General features: G+C 42.2%; 2 protein-coding genes across 3 annotated transcripts; both read left to right on the top strand.

Annotated features, from left to right (window-relative positions):
• Positions 1 to 536: 536 nt before the first annotated feature.
• Positions 537 to 1,116, top strand: LOC127309299 (cysteine proteinase inhibitor 8-like). The gene has a single exon (XM_051340201.1). It carries the CDS (start codon positions 596 to 598, stop codon positions 998 to 1,000), a length of 405 nt encoding a protein of 134 aa, XP_051196161.1. The 5' UTR covers positions 537 to 595; the 3' UTR covers positions 1,001 to 1,116.
• Positions 1,117 to 3,768: 2,652 nt separating this feature from the next.
• On the top strand, positions 3,769 to 17,441 carry LOC127305987 (separase). Of its 2 annotated transcripts, XM_051336583.2 has the most exons (27): positions 3,769 to 4,575; positions 5,786 to 5,963; positions 6,053 to 6,157; positions 7,218 to 7,352; positions 7,451 to 7,890; positions 7,977 to 8,091; positions 8,417 to 8,542; positions 8,623 to 8,922; positions 9,007 to 9,126; positions 9,224 to 9,445; positions 9,547 to 9,654; positions 9,751 to 9,897; positions 9,986 to 10,354; positions 10,451 to 10,540; positions 10,656 to 10,904; positions 11,153 to 11,276; positions 11,352 to 12,236; positions 12,891 to 13,134; positions 13,239 to 13,341; positions 13,471 to 13,662; positions 13,747 to 13,799; positions 13,884 to 14,113; positions 14,205 to 14,451; positions 14,607 to 15,003; positions 15,446 to 15,685; positions 15,804 to 15,891; positions 16,292 to 17,441. In XM_051336583.2, exons 1-27 carry the CDS (start codon positions 3,848 to 3,850, stop codon positions 16,807 to 16,809), a joined length of 6,753 nt encoding a protein of 2,250 aa, XP_051192543.1. In that variant the 5' UTR covers positions 3,769 to 3,847; the 3' UTR covers positions 16,810 to 17,441. The 2 variants fall into 2 exon arrangements, with proteins under 2 accessions (XP_051192543.1, XP_051192544.1); XM_051336584.1 differs by lacking the exons at positions 3,769 to 4,575; positions 5,786 to 5,963 and having other exon boundaries at positions 7,218 to 7,335.
• Positions 17,442 to 17,474: the final 33 nt, after the last annotated feature.

Here is a 17,474-nt window from a genome sequence, read left to right as displayed (position 1 = left end):
ACGCTGCCAGGGTGGTGGCAAGGTGCTACTACGGCATGGCGGGGCTGGATGCTCCTATGGGGGGGGGGGGAGGGCAACATTGTTGCTAGCCAGAGTCGAGACTCCAGTGGTGATGCCAACGTTTGTGCTCGATGTGTCGACAGAGGTCTCGCTGGAGTTTACAGCCACGTGCGGTTGACAAGCACGGATCGTTAGGTCGGTGGTGGGATTTTCTGTGCGGTAACGCAGGTGCGCATGTGGCTGCTCGGGTGGTCCTGTTTTTTTACATCACCTGTAGGCTTCCAATTGGATGGCAGAGCTTTTTCGTCTCGATCCTCTCGAGAACGCTCAGCACCGTCCATATTAACTTACAACTGTACTCCAATTAATCTCTTTAATTATGGATGCATGGATACAAATAATCTCCTTAAATGCACTACCAAAAGATCTACTAGAACTAATGTAGATATATGATACAATTAATAGTATCTTTAAATGCACTGTCCAAGAAAATCTCTATAAATGGTCCACAGTCAGTCCCCAATCTCATCACACCATCTGACATTTTCCAAACCCAATCGACTTGAAGGCAAGATCTAGCCGCAGCCTGGCAACCATGACGAGGATGAGCACCCTACTCTTTCTCCTCGTCGCCGGCGCAGCCGTCCTTCATGCCGCTGCCGCGCTCGATGCAACCGTCCCTGACGCCGCTGCTGCTGCCGCGCCCAGTGCAGCGCTTGACGGGAAGTGGAAACCGATCATCAACATCACCGACCCGCACGTCCAGGACCTCGGCCGGTGGGCTGTGGTGAAGCACACGTGGGTGTACAACGACGGGCTCAGGTTCAGCAAGGTGGTGAGCGGCGAGATGCAGATCGTTGACTTCGGCATAAACTACCGGCTCGACGTCGACGCGCTGAGGATGAACGACGCGCACGCCATGTATAAGGTGGAAATGTTCGAGCAGGACTGGCCGACGGTCACCACCCGAAAGCTTGGATCCTTGGTCCCGGCCAAGTGAGCCGTCGACGTTGAGTGTTTTTTTTGTGTGTTGTTGTTGTAATAAGACTTTGGAAGTTTGAGCAATATATGGTCCTGAGCAACTCCTGCTCGGGCGTGGGGGCAAAATGTTTCTCATGATCTTCTCTACTGCTGTAGGCCTCCGGTCGATCCCCTCCCATCAAGATTTACAAGTTTCTTCACCTGATCTTGTGCTTAAGATGAAACATGAGAGAGATCTTTGTGTTCATCGATCCGCAAGTCAATAAAATGGACCCTAAATGTTCATGTTGATTGCTGCGCTCATCTGCCATTGGCGGTGTGCCGAATCCGGCAAGATCCCAAGGCCAGGGCAACTACTACGCACAAAATCAGTTTTGCATCAGCAATGAACCACCTCATCTGTTTTTTTTTTAATGTAAGGCAACTATCAAAATATTTTGCCAATAGGGAAAATTGTTGGTCTTTTCGTCGTATAATGTCCAGCTCAAACAGAACCGATGGACAATAATTACCCGAACCCAACCAACCTTGCATGCGACGTCCAGCTCAACCGCATTTGTTAACCTCACAAAAATAAAGCAAACATCGACTAGTCTAAATTTTGATTTTGATACCTGTAATTTGAGTTTGTGGCCTAGCACTGTGTTCAAAATAGTTTATCATTTATGATTGATGGGTAGCATGACGATGGTGGTCGATGGGTCACTCCATTTGGATGATTAAGAAGTCTAACATCATACACCTCGAGACGTTTTAGTGATATTGTATAACAATAAATAAAAAAAAGAGTGATGCGATAAGTAGCTATGTTAGAGCGTACAATTAAATTTGGTCTTATCATAACATCACACACTCAAGATAAGATGAATCTATGACATGATAAATAACACAATACATGAAAACACACACTATAAGTTAGTACCTACTATGGAGTATGCATGTTACTATAGTTACCTCCACTATGACCAGCCTTAGTGATAGAGGTAGGACCAATAATTGTTGTTTTTCAGCAGCAATTAATTACATGATATTTCTATAAGACTAGTTATAGTTGGTAGTATCATACTAGCAATATCAAGCACATGGTACTAGTGTATGATATTATTTCTACAACGCATGATATCATATATTAGCACAGGGATAGAGTCCGAAGACCCTAGAAGATGCTGGTATTACCAAAGCGGTGGTTACATTTTGCAGAAAAGCCCCTACAGATCAGGGGATTTCTGGATAAGGACGGAGCTTTTACAGAAAGGACCTCGGAAAGAAATTGAAAAAATCAATCAAGTCCTCTGAGCTCAACACCGCATTTGGAAGTCGCCGACGAGTTTCTCCGCCACAGAACGGACACCGGCGCCGGGGACGAACCACTTGGTCCGGCGTCGTGGCGGAAGCTGTAGATCTTCCCCTCGGACTTCTTGGTCTCTGGGAAGTAGAGGTTGAGGAGGGTCGCCTTTCGACCATGAGATGCAGAGGCAGGGCGGTGGTGGCCACCGGCATCAGTCCTCCGCTGATGAACTCCTGGGACGAGAGCATAGAGGCTCTCCGGCGTTGCAGATGGATCTTCCCTGCTCGCTCCAGATCCTGCCAGATCCAGATAGATCTCAAGACTAACTGCTCCTTCTGCCCCCATGGCGGCAAGAACAGCGTCAGAGCCATCCAGATCTTGCATCCCTGGAGCAGCCTCGAGCTTATTCTTCATGGAGGGTGAGGGGACGCTGCTGCTCACCTCCAGCTCCGCCCTCCGGAGCTCCACAAGCAGAAGCCACACCACCACCGGCCACCGAGCACCGCCCGCAAGCGTCGGCCACCAGATCTCCACCGGCATCTCACCAGACTCCACTAAGGGAACAACAACTACACCTAAACTACTATGTACAGAGAAGAACCGGCCTCCCCTCTCCCAGTCACTCCGGCCGGCGAAGCCGCCGGAGGATAGGGAGAGGGGAGCCGGCAGAGAGGAAGAGACTCTCAAGGGAACTATTCACTCGCGAGAGCTGAGAGGGGGGAAATGAGAGCCACAAGGTTCCATTTCGATATCATATATTAGTAGTATCATAATCTTTTTATATTTATTGATTTTGTAGTATCTTCATGCAAATATGTGTACAAGATTTATTTAATATTTATTTTTCTAGATCTACGTGCTATGATACGATATCTACCTATGATACTCATCATTAATTATAGTGACACACAGAGAAAAGAATACTCGTGGGAACCATTAATATTCAACATTAAATTGCTATTTTTGATGGTATAACTTACGTGATACTCAAGTGTATAGTAAATATGCTACTACCAAAAAAATAAGTGTTCGCGAGTGAGAGAATTAAACCAAGCACCCGAAGAACCATGGCATAGCCGGGGTGGTGGGCATGAGTTCGAGTCCACACTCGTGGCTCAGGTTGTACTCGCTAAAATCTTCTACTTCCTCCGTCCATAAAAGGATGTCGCATGTTTGCTAAAAGTTTGATGTATTTATACACTAACTTTGATCTCTTTAATTTAAATGTATCTATATATAATAATATCTAGATATATTCAAATCTAAATAGTTTGTGACTTTTTTATGTGTGTGGATAGTGGTAGTATAAAACTATGCCAAAGGTATCTTCACTTTGGTCTCTTTTTTTTTTAACCAAGCACCCGGAAGGCCGGAACAAAGCTATCGGGCAAAAGCCTGTTCTTTTGGGCCCAAACATTCCAGCCCGGCCCAGAACCTTCCAATCTTCCGCCGTACGCTTCGTGTTCTGTTCTGAGTTCTGACCCGATCTGCCAGCCATTAGCGGAGCGGCCGCTTCTGTGAAACCCTGCAACATTTCCCGCCCCTCCTCGCCAAAAAATTCCCCACCGGCACACGGCGATGGAGGCCGCCGCCGAGGACCTCCTCGCCGCCCTCTCCTCCCCGAGCTCCGGCGCCGGGCTCCGCTCCCGCTTCTCCGCCTACCTCCAGCCCTTCTCGCCCCATCTGCCCGGCGCGAACCCTAACCCCACCAACCCGCCGCCGAAGAGGGCGACGAAGCAGCCCAAGCAGCAGCAGCCGCCGCCGCCGCCGCCTCCCGACGCGGCCGCCCTTCGCCCTCTCGCGAAGCGCTTCCTCCCGTTCCTCTGCCGCGCGCTCCACCTCCTCCCGCCGCTCCTCCGCCCGAACCCTAGCTCGGCCGACGCCGACGAGCTGCTCCAGATCTACGGCCTCGTCCTCGACTGCCTGGCGGCCATCTCCGCGTGCCTCGCCGGGAAGCCCTACGCCGTGCTGCTCCAGCGCGGCCACTTCGTGTGCTGCCTCGAGTCGCGCGGCCACTACGCGCGCGCCGAGGCGGAGGCTGCCGCCACCCTCGACGCCCTCCGCCACGCTCTCTCGCCAACGCCAGCGCCCACGGCCCCCAAGCCTCGCCGTGGGGCCGCCAGTGCGGCTCCCCTCCTCCCCGACCCTGGCGTTGCAGGCGAGGCTGGAGCCGACCCTGAAATCAGCACACTGGCCATTGAGCTCACCGTCTGCCTTGCTAATTGTGCCAGCAAGGGCAAGGTCAAGGAAGCGGCCCCATACGAACGGGTACTCGTCCTCGTTGAGCAGATCCGGCCATGGCTCCGGTGAGATTTTCGGCTCTGCTAACTCTGCAATTTTTGTTTACTAGTCAGCTTCACGTGCTTTGCACGTTCAAAATCAGTCGTTGTAAGGAATGCTCTCCCTAATTATCACTAAGAATGACATTACAAGCAGCATATTTGAGATGATTATGTCTTAGTGAAACATTGACACATACTCCCTCCATTTAGGAATGTAAGACTCTCGTTTTTGCTATTTCATAAATCCACCCATTTTTGTTTGTATCCAATCTAGTTTTAGTGTGTAGGCTCACTTCTTTTAGTTTGTACCTAGTCTACTTTCACTGTGTAGGTTCACTCCTTTTAGTTTGTACCTACTCTACTTTAACAACTTCTAAAACATCTTATATTATTGCACAGAGGGAGTATTTCTCATGCAGAAGCATAATCGATGCCATGCATGTGCGCTTATATATACTTGTCGAATTATGCTCATTTTTTTACTCCCTGCATTTACAAATAAGTGTACGTTAGGGCATGTTTTAAGTCAAACTTCATTAACTTTGACCAACTTTTCAGAAAAAAAGTAGCATTTTTTGTGACACAAAATTAATATAGCTAGATTCATCTTAATATGTAGTTCAATAATATGGTAGTTTAGTGTCACATATGTTGCTATTTCTGCGTGAAAGTCTAGTCAAATTTAAAAATGTTTGACTTGCAAAAAGAAAAGTGTACACTTATTCACGGACCGTAGGGAGTACGTTTTCTGGCTGTCTGCGAAAGTTCTGATCGATTTGTCCTCCAATTCATGCCACTAATGAAGCACGTACCAGCAATGTTTGCACTGTTGTAGTTGCTACGCCAATAACGCCCAGCAATTGCAAGGTGCATGCATAGAACGGCTTGTTATGCTCAGCAAAATGCTATGCCATCGTACCACCCTTCCACGGTCTTTGTTAACAGAGGCCCAGCGACGGGACACGATCCGTGGGTTTGTCGTCGGGTTTGTGTGGATTGATAGCGGATTCAGTGGTCGAATAAATACATGGATATTTCTGGAATGTTGTAGACAAAGAGGCTGCTACTGTAGCAGCGAATCCATGTATTCTAGGCCGTTGGATGGTACGCAATCAACGGTAGAAATTGCATTTCTATGTTTGGATTCAAACTTTCAAAACTCGTACACTATATAGGAGTATAGATTAAAGAGTGCAGATACGGTGTGTGACTATGAGGTTTTGTCATTTTGCAGGATTCTAACTGAGGAGTCCAGCAGGAAGTATCTCACCCTGTTTGTGAATGCACTGAGCCGCTGTGCCATTTTCCTGGCTGCGGATTCTTCATTTTTCAACTCTAACCTTGTTCGCGAATTCTGTGTTGCAACCTTACAGGAGTGTGAGAAGGCGCGAATGATGGACCGCTTGCCCACTGTACGTGTCACTAGCAAATTGATTGCCGTAACATATATACCTTAATTATATTGGTTGGTTAACGGTTTTACTGTTTATTCTGGTTGAAGGTTGCACGGAAGATTTGTTCTGCTGTTGATTTGAGTCGGGTAGGGAGCATGGAGCTTTTGCATGATGTGTTGAAGACTGCTATTGAATCTGCGTTACGTGTCAAGGTAATGCATCGCTGGCACATGTTCTATTTCACTACAATTCAGAAGAACATTAAACTGTTTAACCAAACATTGTTTCCTAGCTATGGTTTACACGTCTTTGGAAACCACATTAAAAAAAAGATTAGACTGGATTGTCAAATTTTACTCAAAGAAATTATTCATTTGCGTCAAACATAGTAAATTTTGTGTATGGTATTTACTGTTTTGGTTGCTTAAACCATCTAGATCTCCAATTCCCTGTGACTGAGCAATTTATTGCCGATGAAACACATTGTCTTCCACTAAAATTCAGAAGCATATCAATCTGCACGAGGACTCAGTTTGCGGTTTCTGAACTGTGATGTGCTGTGCTTATTTAATAATCTGCTGTAGAAAATTAGACACAAAAGTATGCAAAAGCGGATGAAACAAAACTAAATAAAAAAAAGCCGGTTGGGCAAACATGAAATGATAATCCACTGCATTACTAGATGTAACTTAAGATTAGCAGTAAAGTTGCGACTTGACAAAATTACATGATCTTGAAGCTAGAAGTATGGTTCATAGATTTTTCAAAATTTGAACTGTGTGTGGTTCCTTATTTGGGAGACATGCAGGTGTGATTTGAAGTAAATAAGTCTTTTCAATAGCTGAACTTTGTCAATCTATCTTAGTAGTTTGTTATTGTTTCCTACCAAACTACTGTTTTGGTTGCTTAAAGCCTTAAACCATCTAGAGCTCCACTCCCCTGTGACTGAGCAATTCCACGCAGATAAAACACATTGTCTTTCACTAAAATTCAGAAGCACATTAATCGCTTATTTTGCGGTTGCTGAACTGTGATGCGCTATGCTTATTTTATAATCTCCGCTGTACAAATTAAGACACAAAAGTAGGCAGAAGCGAGTAAAAGAAACATAAAAAATGTACCATTTCTGGTGCACTTTAGGTCTCATGTATTTTTGCACTCGATGTACCATTTGCATACTGTCAGTTTGCATCCTGTGAAAATTATAAGGCAATGAGTTTCTCTACCAAAGAAACATTGTTAACCATTGTAAGATCATGTACATTTTTTCAGGTCGAATTGCCTAAAGCTGTAAACGAACTCCTGGAATTTGTAGCATATTTTTCTCGGAGCTTTCTCTCTTCAAATAAGGATTTACAAGTTAATGCTTCAGAACTACTTTACATACAAGGTGGTTATCTTTCTGAGGTACATTCTGCACTGTTTTCTTAGCATTGATTGTTGTTAATGTGTACCATACAGTGCCATTATTATTTTTCATTAACTTATTTCCATGCATATTATAGGTTTCCCCTCCCATGGCCTCAGTTCTCCATCTTTATGCTACTGGATTACATTTCAGTTTGCAGCAAATAGAAAACGAAGGTCACCCTGCTATATCAGTGGATTTTCCCAAGAATGATAAGAATCTACAAACTTTGAACAGTGCACTTGGCACACTCGCACGGGTTTTCTGTGTCACCGATGGCAAATCCAGTCAACGTGATAATTTGGGGAAATATGCAAGTCCACCATCAGATCCGGGACATCCCAATAAGAAACACAGCTATAGTTATTCTGTGGCATATTTTGATTCTTTGGAGTTTGTTTGCAAGATACTATTACAGCATGCAAATGCAGTTTGGAAGAACTTTTCTGAAGGAAAAACAGTCCCCAATTCGCGAAACATGACATGTATCTTTATGGCACTGGATCAATTCATTGATTTCAGCCATATTGCTTATAGGTGAAGTCCATAAAACCATCGGTACTACCCCTGCCATAAGTGAATGATTTCTGATTTTGCAAGCTATTTTTTGTGTGCTGTAACAGTTGTACGAAAAGGTCTGAAGAAGAGAAGGAGAGATTGCATGAACAACGTGGAACCTTACTGAGAGCCCTAGTTTCAGCAATCAAAATTTCCTTTATGACCAACAAGGCTATCCAGGTACTTAAGTCGCTTGTCCTATACTTTTTTCTTTCGACGAAACGTTTGTCCTATACTTGTAGTGAATCTTATTAATTTGAACATAAGACCATCTATTCATTTACCGCTGGTGCTATGACTTGGTGCATTACAGAATCCTTGATTCAGCCTGTTATTATATCACTTTTGAGAGTCATCATTTTGTTGCATGTAGAAATTATTATGAATAAACATTTATGTACATTCTCCTATACCAGTGCCATTTCTGGGGAATTGCTGTTAAATACCTATTTACTATTCTCTAGTACTATCCTTATTATTAATACATTTTACTTTCATAGTCCAGAAGAGCTTGTCTTCTATCAATCGCGCCATTTCAAGTACATGGATAAAGCTCGAAGATTTCAATTTTTTGATCTCTTCTATTTTTAACATTGGTGTGACACTTTACAATATTGGGCATCTTGAAGAGGTACCCTTCTGAGGTGCTGGTCTATTACATTTTTCTTTTAACTATGGACTTTTAGATGTTAACCTCTGTAACTGCTTCAGGCCCCAAAGGCATTAGAACTATGCTGTCAAACAACATGGGCATACGCCAGCCTTTCTTACAGTAGACTATCAGCAACAGCGGAAGGTCACATTGTCACTGAGGATCTACCAGAGGATACACTGAATGATATCATTACCGATGCATTTGCTAGGATAACAAAGATGGTTGACATTCTCAATAGATGTGGCTCAAAAGTGATACGTGATATTGTTGTGAAGAGCCTATCTGAATTGTTGGCTTATGGTGACACATCTGATTATCACAAAAGCTATTTGGTTCTGATCAAGTTATGGGTGAAGGTATTGACATTAAAAACTAGAGAAACTATCCCGCTTCAAACACTTTGTTGATGTGGTTTCGTTTAACTTCTTATGCAAATACAGATAACACTAAAAGATTTTGGGGATGACCAATGTGTTGATAATGCTCCGCTTCTCTATCACTCTCTTATGGGCTACCCGTCACCCTTGCCAAAGAAGTTGATAGGCTTAATCTTGGAGCAGGTATCAGAGTGTTTTGTGAAGATTAACAATGGTGTATCTGTCTTTTTAATCTCTTTTTGATGCGCGAAGTGCTTTCGACATGCATTGGTTTTTACAGGAATTATTCGCATATGGAGCAATGGAATCTCGTGCCACTATGCTATGTGCAAATATGCAAAATAGAATAATACACATTCTCTTGAATGAAATATATTGTTCAAAAGAATATTATCTGGACAGATCAAAGGTTTTGGTTAGAAAGGCACGTGCACTCCGTGCATCTGGGGTGCAAAACATAAGCAGCTGTCTTGTTTGCTTGTCCGACGCCATATCTTTACTGGTGACCCACCCACTCCCCTCCCTGCTGCACCCTTCCTGCCCTATTTCCTTATGCTTACCACAAGGAAGATCTAAGATTCATTTTTTTTCCTATTGAACCAGAAAGGTGTACTGGATTCATCTCAAGGCAATGCGATTGTTATCCATGAATTGGCTACTGCGTACTGCTTGCATGCACATTGTGCCCAGGAGGCCAATTATGGCGAGGAGGTAACTGCTTCATATGAATTGCTTGTATAGTCATCTGTATATTAGTCATAAAATGCGTTGCTTTGTTTGCTTATGGTTATTTGTTATTTCGAATAGGTAATCTTTGATGGTGTTAGGAGTGCCGTTGACTTGTGGTCAAAGATGGGTGCTTTGCATCATTGTTCTCCTGGTGAGATCTTTCAACAGCTATCAGAAACTCTTGTACCACTTCTTTGTTCTCTGGTTGATTTACTGGCGATGAAGGTAAGGCCATGCTAAAACTTATTAGGTTCGATAAGATGCAACTGCTGGCCTTTAGCAAGATAATTATGTGGTTTTTACTCTATATCAGGGCTGCTTTGAGCTTCAGTTTGAGCTGTGCAAGCTTATCATAAAGATATGGAAGGAAGAAAACTTACCCCTAGAAAAGTTATTCTCCATGTTATTTATCAACGGCCGCCTTAATCATGCATGCTGTCATCTCCCAATGGACCAGAAATTTGTTTCTTATGTGTCACAGCATCTTGGTGTTGATTGCCACAATACAATATTCTGGAGAAACTGTTTCAAAGGGGATTATCCTTCTCTTTCTATGTTTCTTCAGCGGTTGTGGCCTGTTGATTTCTTTTCTCAATCATGCGAACAATCCTTTGAATTTCAGTTTGGTCTCAATGCTAGTGTTGATGAGATCGATAAAGTTGCATCATCTCTGGTTTCTGAAGTAAGTTCTGGTACTTGCGTAATTGCAATGCAGTAATGTAGTATGCATTGTCCTTTCCTTTTTCTTTTATGCATCTTGTATTGTTTGATTTTGCAGGTTCCTTCGAGTAATCAGTCAACCTATCTGGCTGGCTGTATATACTATGATTTGTCCGAAAGACTTCTGTCAAGAGGACAACCTCATCAGGTAATCGGTTTCTCTCTCATCAATCACCTTGGTGGAAAATCTCCAGTTATTATGAAATTTGCTTGAATGTGGAGCTGCTCTATAGTTTAGCCTCCCTGAAACCTTTTTTTTGCAGGCCATTTCATATGGAAGGGAAGCCCTCCAATTGCGCAAGAAGCTCCTAAAAAAGAAGTTCAAATTTAATTTGGGCAAGTTTATAAGCGGGGAAAACCAATGTTCTGGTGGGCAAGGCTTTGTTTCACTTGAAGCATGGGGACCAACAATGGCTGAAATTTGGCCAGATTGCACTAGGCGAAGCAGCATGGGAGATTCTTTCCTTACTCCATGGAATGTACTGAGATGTTACCTTGAAAGCATATTACAGGTATGGCGATTGTGTGGCATGGGGTACTTCCATTGCCATCAAAATGATTGAAAGAGTTGGTGGAATATGTGCCACCACCATAGCCATCAATCACGCAGTAACATGAGTCTAACCTACTTATGAGTGATGACTTGTGTAGACACTGCTCTGGCTGTTGGCAGTATCTTACAATTCGCAATCACTTCCATAGTGTAAAATATGGCCTCAAGTAGGCTACGGACATTTCTTATATTATTATGTACACACAGGTTGCTCTGATGCATGAATTGATCGGCGATGGTGCTGAAGCAGAAGTTTTATTACGGACTGGACGGGAGATATCATGTTTCCAAGGACTACCAGTTTTTGCTGTTGTTTTTACGTCAGAGTTAGGTACGTCTATCTATTGATGATCTGTCTATTATTTTTTTGTTCTTTTGTTCATTTGTCCATTGTTTCATCTTTTAGGTCAATTATACCGCAAGAGGCAACTATGGGATGCTGCAGAGGGCGAGCTTAAAGATGCTAGGAAGCTCCTTGCAGATAATGATGAATTCATTTCATGCAAGTCATGCAAGTTGACACTAGAGATATCAGTTGATGAGCAATACGGAGATCTGTTTTGGAATCTCTTTGAGAAAGACTTTCAGAAACGCTCAACATGCAATCTGTCTAATGCTTTAGGCATGTACCAATCAGCCATGGAGAAATTGAATGACACTTGTTCAGAATTTTCTGCTGGGTCCACCAATGATAAACTTAATACTAGTTGTATCTTGTGCAGCAAAGATTGTATTGCAGAAACCAAGCGTGGAGCTTGTGATCATGGCAAAGAACCCATAGCAGCCGAGGATAGAGTGTTACCTACATGTGCTCCTTGTTTATTGTTCAGCCATGCACCTATTAACCAGTATGATGCACTTGTGGGATTAAAATCCGAAAGGGGAAACTTGAAGAATGCCGAAAGTGCTCCACCATTGGATATTAATGTTAAGAGGGCATTCAGAACTTCACGTTTAGCTAAAGAACAGAATGTGGCGGCTCGTGCAAAGACTAGAACCACCAGATCTAGTAAGCGAACTGCACATGTGAAGAGTGAAAAAGGTTTAGCTGAACTGAATAGTAAAAATGACATATCTTGGAGCAACGTTTTGTCCACAGATGCTTTGGTCTGTGGGACAAGCTGTTCTCTTTATGGTGTTGACGGCAACAGAGATGACATGTGCAGTATGTTTGGATGTTGGAACTGCCTTTTTGTTAATTCACTAAATTTTGAGTGCATTAAGAATATATTGCAGTTCAGAAAAGACTGCATTCGCCGACGCCATCTTGTGTCACTTCTGTTAAAAACAGGTACTGTATTTGGTCATATTCTGTTATGTGCCATATCAATCTGTGTTATACTGCAGACACACAATTGAGGGTTTTACATGGCCATGGAGGCTAAGGGACCTCATTGTTTGGTGACATGGTGCTTAACTATGTCAAAACTAAGTTAACCAAAGTGTTCCTTCACACAAAAGGTGTGTGGCCAGCACAGTAGGTGCCACAAGTGTGGTGAGCTTAGCTAAATTATTAGCCCATGAACGTTTGCCATGGAGTTAGAAAAGAGTGACGAGCCACAACTGTGCCAGTGAAACAAACAGTTGCCTAAGTTTCTTACGCAAGTCGTACAAAGTAGGCAGTGTAGTGTCGGAGCTTGACTGAATGATAAGCAGATGCAAGGAGGGGGCCAGCTAGCTAATTTTATTGTCCGACTACCAAGTAATATCACTACGTATAGCTAAGAATTTTATCCTCCACTGCAAGTAGACACTCCCTGAAAGCTCTATCATCACAAATATAACACTCCACATGTTTACATGTGATACTTGGAAATTGTATACACCCTTTACCTTAAGTAGTTTTATCTAATTTCTTCTGTGATTGAGCTACCTGTTGGTTATTACTTTGTTAAGTTTCTTAATTCGTTTGTATTGTTCAGTCCTGATGCGTTGCCTTTTGCAGCAAGAGCCTTGGGAGCTCAGGGTGGAAAACATGGAGCTCATGAAGTTCATAGTATCTACTGGCAGTGCATATCGTTGTTGTATTTCAGATGTCTTCCTCAAGGTTGTTATACAACCTATGGGCCTCATTTAATTGGATTAATCATGAATGTAAATACTGGCGATTTTCTTTCTTTAGAGTGTGCAGAAATACTATATAGTATCAGTTTCTTTTTGCTGAAGGGTTCCCTTTCAGAACAGTCAAGGTTTGTCTCATCAACTCCCTGTTGTGCATCAGTCATGGATAACGTTCTGGTTGTAGTATTTCATGGCCCTTGCTAAACTCTCATCATTTCATCACTATCTGCAGAGATGGTTGCTGCAGCCTCTCTAGCGTACAGATGTCTCATGTTGTTTCGTGGTTGCTGAAAGCTTTTGCGCTATCTGGAGAGAGTCCTTCACTTCTTCAGGAGGTCTGATATCCTTCAGTCATGTGCTCTTTTAATTTTAAATCCTTAGTGCATATATCCTTCAGTATGGAGCCAGGCTATTTTTTAAACCTTTTGTGGCTCCTGTGCTCAAATGCAACTCCCCTATTGCAGGTTTGTAGGCTACTTACATGCATATTCTTACTCTCAACGATAGATTCCACTGTCCAATTACCTTCGTATTCCAAGGGATTTCTCTCTTTGAATCACTGGGCTGCATACTTTCACCAAACTTCTGTTGGAACTTATCTCGATTGCCATTACCTTGCAAGCTTACAAGCATTGCCCAGAAAAATAGATAAGAAGGTTTGTACCATTCCAAGTTCACAACCAGATAATTTTTTTTTTCTCTTACTTCATTTTCTAATAATTTCTCCTTTGGTTTTTTAGTGTGTTGCTGGCTTTCTGGCAGGCAAGACAGACGAGGTTCCAAAGTTTTTAAGGTCTTAAATTTTAAATATAAGTTGCTGATTTATTGTTTCATATGGTGTAGTACGTGTATAACTAAATTACAATTTTTATATCAGGTTTCCGTCAGCAGACATGGAACAACTTGAAAACCATGTAACAAAATTCTTCCATGAACTTCCTGATGTACCAATTGTGTGCATTAGTATGCTTGGAGGTGATATTGTGAATGTTCTTGGGGAAACACTTCTTCTCCCTTCCCTTTTTCCTGCTTGGATGTTGATCTCAAGGTTTGATTCAACAAACAAGCCTACCACGATGCTTCTACCAGTGGATCCTATTTCGAAAGGTATGTATATTTCCTGTTGTGATTGCATACTGTACTATAAGTTAATATTGGGTCTCTTGCACTTTTTATTCACATGTTTATTGTTTGACAGAAGCTCATAATGGAGACTCCCCTATCAAAGAACTGGATAATCCAACTAGAGCATCAGATAAGAAATGGAATTGCCCTTGGAGCTACACTATTATAGACTATGTGGCTCCAACTTTCAAAAAGCTACTTGAGGATAACTTTAGATCCCTCTCTGGTGCAACTGACATTCCAAAAGATGGACAAGCAAATGCCAGAAGGTGGTGGTCAGATAGAATGAAGCTCAACGGCGACCTTAACGAGATACTGGAGTAAGATTTCTTCTGTCTGTTATGTGTAAACTGTAAACTGTTCTATGATGACACTCTGGATATCTTGCTCAATCCATTATTGAAATTTTGTATTGATTATATTCTAATAATCATGATTCCTCTGTTCTGATATCTTTTTTTGTCGTTTTGAACAGAAACATGGAAGAATTGTGGCTAGGTCCCTGGAAATGCCTTCTTCTGGGCCACCAATTAATTGACCAACACCGCGAGGGCGAGGCGGTGCTGGAAAATTTAATCACTGGTCTAGAGTCAGAATTTAAGCTTGAAGTAGATCAAGCACTCATAAAGGTCATCCTTGGTGGGGTTGCATCAGTCGGTGAATTGAAAGAATGTGTTTCTCAACTTATATTATACAAAGGTTACTTTGGCAGGGGAGGGTGTTGTGGAAGAGATAGACTTAGAGCCTTCTCTTGCCAGATTGATGATGAAGCAGTGGTGACCGTCGAGCATTTATGCAATGGTATATTGACTGAGCTGGCTGGGCCAGTTGATAGAAAACCAGTCATTTTAGTCCTGGATACTGATGTGCAGGTGAGCAACATAATATCCTTTTTGTCGGCTATTTACTCTGTTATTAATTATTAAAACTGTCCTTTTAGCTCTGGTTTATAAGTTTTGACGGATGTTCTGCTTTACTTGTTAGCTGCTGTATGGGATAAATATCATAAATACTGTGTCATTTGCATCTAGCCTGATGTCATCTAATGTAATTCATTTTTGTGGTAATAATCGAATAATGGATGAAATTAACACTAAGGTTAGATTTTACATAGGTAAAGTTTAGTCACCTTACCATGTATGTTGCTTGGCTACAACCCCTTACTTTCTGCTTGAAGGTACACATCATTCTCAAAAGGATATGCTCTACTGCAAGCTTTCTCGTATTGTTTGTCTAGCAATATTGCCAATATCAGCTTTTTTCGATCCCTATCATATATCTTCTTTAGCCTCTTCTTAAAATGGCTGCATGCAGATGCTTCCTTGGGAGAACTTGCCTGCGTTAAGGAATCAAGAAATATACCGCATGCCATCAATGCGAAGCATCTTTCGAGCATTGACTAGAAGCACTAATCATCACAAAAATGCTAGTGCCATAGCCCCTCCCTTTCCTGTTATTGACCCTTTCGATGCATTCTATGTGTTGAATCCTAGTGGTGATTTGGTCAGCACACAAGAAGAATTTGATCAGTTGTTCAGAAACTACGAGTGGAAGGTAAGGATGATTTGTTAAATATAAATCCAAGAATGACACAAAGCCTGCTAAAGGATAATTTATTATTATTCTTAAAGCAATCACAAGCAAATAATTGTGATGCGTTGATGGGATGCAGGGAAATGTTGGGGATGCTCCAACAGCTGATGAGCTTGTCTTGGCCCTCAGGAATCATGATCTTTTTCTCTACTTTGGACATGGAAGTGGTAATGCACTATGGATATTGATATTGATAGTTTTTTCATTTTATTCACTTTTGCACACTATGCTTGTGTTGGAGTCATTTGAACTTCCACGGCTTCAGCTTTTGAAGCTATCTAAAAACCCTCAGCAAAATTTTCAAAAAAAATAAAAACCCTCGGCATAGCTACCCATGTGAATTATTTTGTGCAAAATTCTCAACCAGGCTTTTATTGATGCTAGTGCCAACTAATGTCTTCAAGTCTGGTTGTTTGCTGATGGCTTATGCTATTACTGTTGAGAATTTTGAAATCCCACCACCGAGTACTGTCCTGTCCAGTATTCAGATACTTTGTAAAAACTGGTAGCTCAGGTATCTGTTGTTCTTGCACAGAGTGTTCTAACTAGTCTGAAAATATGTTGCAGGAAGTCAGTATGTCTCAGGAAAGGAAATTGAGAAGTTAGATAATTGCGCGGCTGCTCTTCTTATGGGTTGCAGTAGTGGGACACTTCATTGCAAAGGAGGTTATGCTCCTCAAGGGGCCCCTTTGTCTTATTTATTGGCTGGTTCTCCTTCCGTCATTGCAAACCTCTGGGACGTCTCAGATAAAGATATTGATCGATTTAGTAAAGCATTGCTCAATTCATGGTTGCAAGAAAATTTGATGGCCAGCAAGGATTGCCCGAAATGTTGCCCATTGGCACAGGAATTTGAGTCCATGACCATTGCAGCGAAGGATAATGGTAAGCCAAGACGAAAAGGCTCGCGAAGTCGGAAGCATCAACAGACAGTAGAGATAGATGATAGTAGTAACTGCTGTAATTGCGGGCACAAGCGAATAGCTTCGCATATAAGTGAAGCTAGGCGTGCCTGCAGGCTTCCGCTTATGATTGGCGCATCTCCTGTTTGTTATGGTGTACCTACTATCATCAGGAAGAAGTAATGGTCCGTGCTCTAATGGGAGATAATCGATAATAGCATGCTGTAGTTCTGTGCTTTGAGCCACTGATTCCAGCCACATGGCACTGACAGAAGACATGGTATTGCACAAGCTCAAATGTGCTCATAGCATGCTTATGCTGTCATTTGTACTTGGCAGCGGATGCAGTACTAACAAGACAACGCACATGCCCTCAGATTTCTTTGTTTTATTACTGGATTACTGACCCTGAAATTCCATCCATTTTGACGAGATACATGGGTACATACGAGTTGTATTTGTTAATGTAATTCTGAGCACAGATGTAATCTTATGTTCTGGGAAAGTATGTAGAGCAGATGAACCTGCCCGAAGGCAATCGGTAATTGTTTGTATGATTCTGTACTACACTACAGTTCTTATTCCTCTCTGTTGTAACATACTGTAGCTGGCTCCACTGTATGTTCTCATTGTTGGAAACTGTTACTACCTCTGTCCAAAAATAAGTGTCTTAGTTTTATTTAGATTGGAATGTATCTAGACATATTTTAGTTGTAGATACATTTGTAGCTAGAAAATGTACACTTATTTTTAGACAGAGGGAGTATATAAATTCCTTTTCTGAAATATTATGTGTGGGCATGTTTCTGTTCTTCTGTCTGCAAGTATTTTTTGTGAAACTACTAGTG

The sequence above is a fragment of the Lolium perenne genome, chromosome 6, assembly GCF_019359855.2.
Source record: "Lolium perenne isolate Kyuss_39 chromosome 6, Kyuss_2.0, whole genome shotgun sequence".
Classification (NCBI taxonomy): Eukaryota; Viridiplantae; Streptophyta; class Magnoliopsida; order Poales; family Poaceae; genus Lolium; species Lolium perenne.
This window is presented reverse-complemented; position numbering and strand designations above follow the sequence as displayed.

What these genes read in the sequence shown, in the direction of transcription:
- LOC127309299 (XM_051340201.1), top strand. Translation starts at nt 596, where the DNA reads ATGACGAGGATGAGCACCCTACTCTTTCTCCTCGTCGCCGGCGCAGCC.
- LOC127305987 (XM_051336583.2), top strand. Translation starts at nt 3,848, where the DNA reads ATGGAGGCCGCCGCCGAGGACCTCCTCGCCGCCCTCTCCTCCCCGAGC. An exon ending in ATATTGGGCATCTTGAAGAG is followed by an intron (nt 8,543 to 8,622) that starts GTACCCTTCTGA and finishes TAACTGCTTCAG; the next exon opens with GCCCCAAAGGCATTAGAACT. An exon ending in CCAGAAAAATAGATAAGAAG is followed by an intron (nt 13,663 to 13,746) that starts GTTTGTACCATT and finishes TTGGTTTTTTAG; the next exon opens with TGTGTTGCTGGCTTTCTGGC.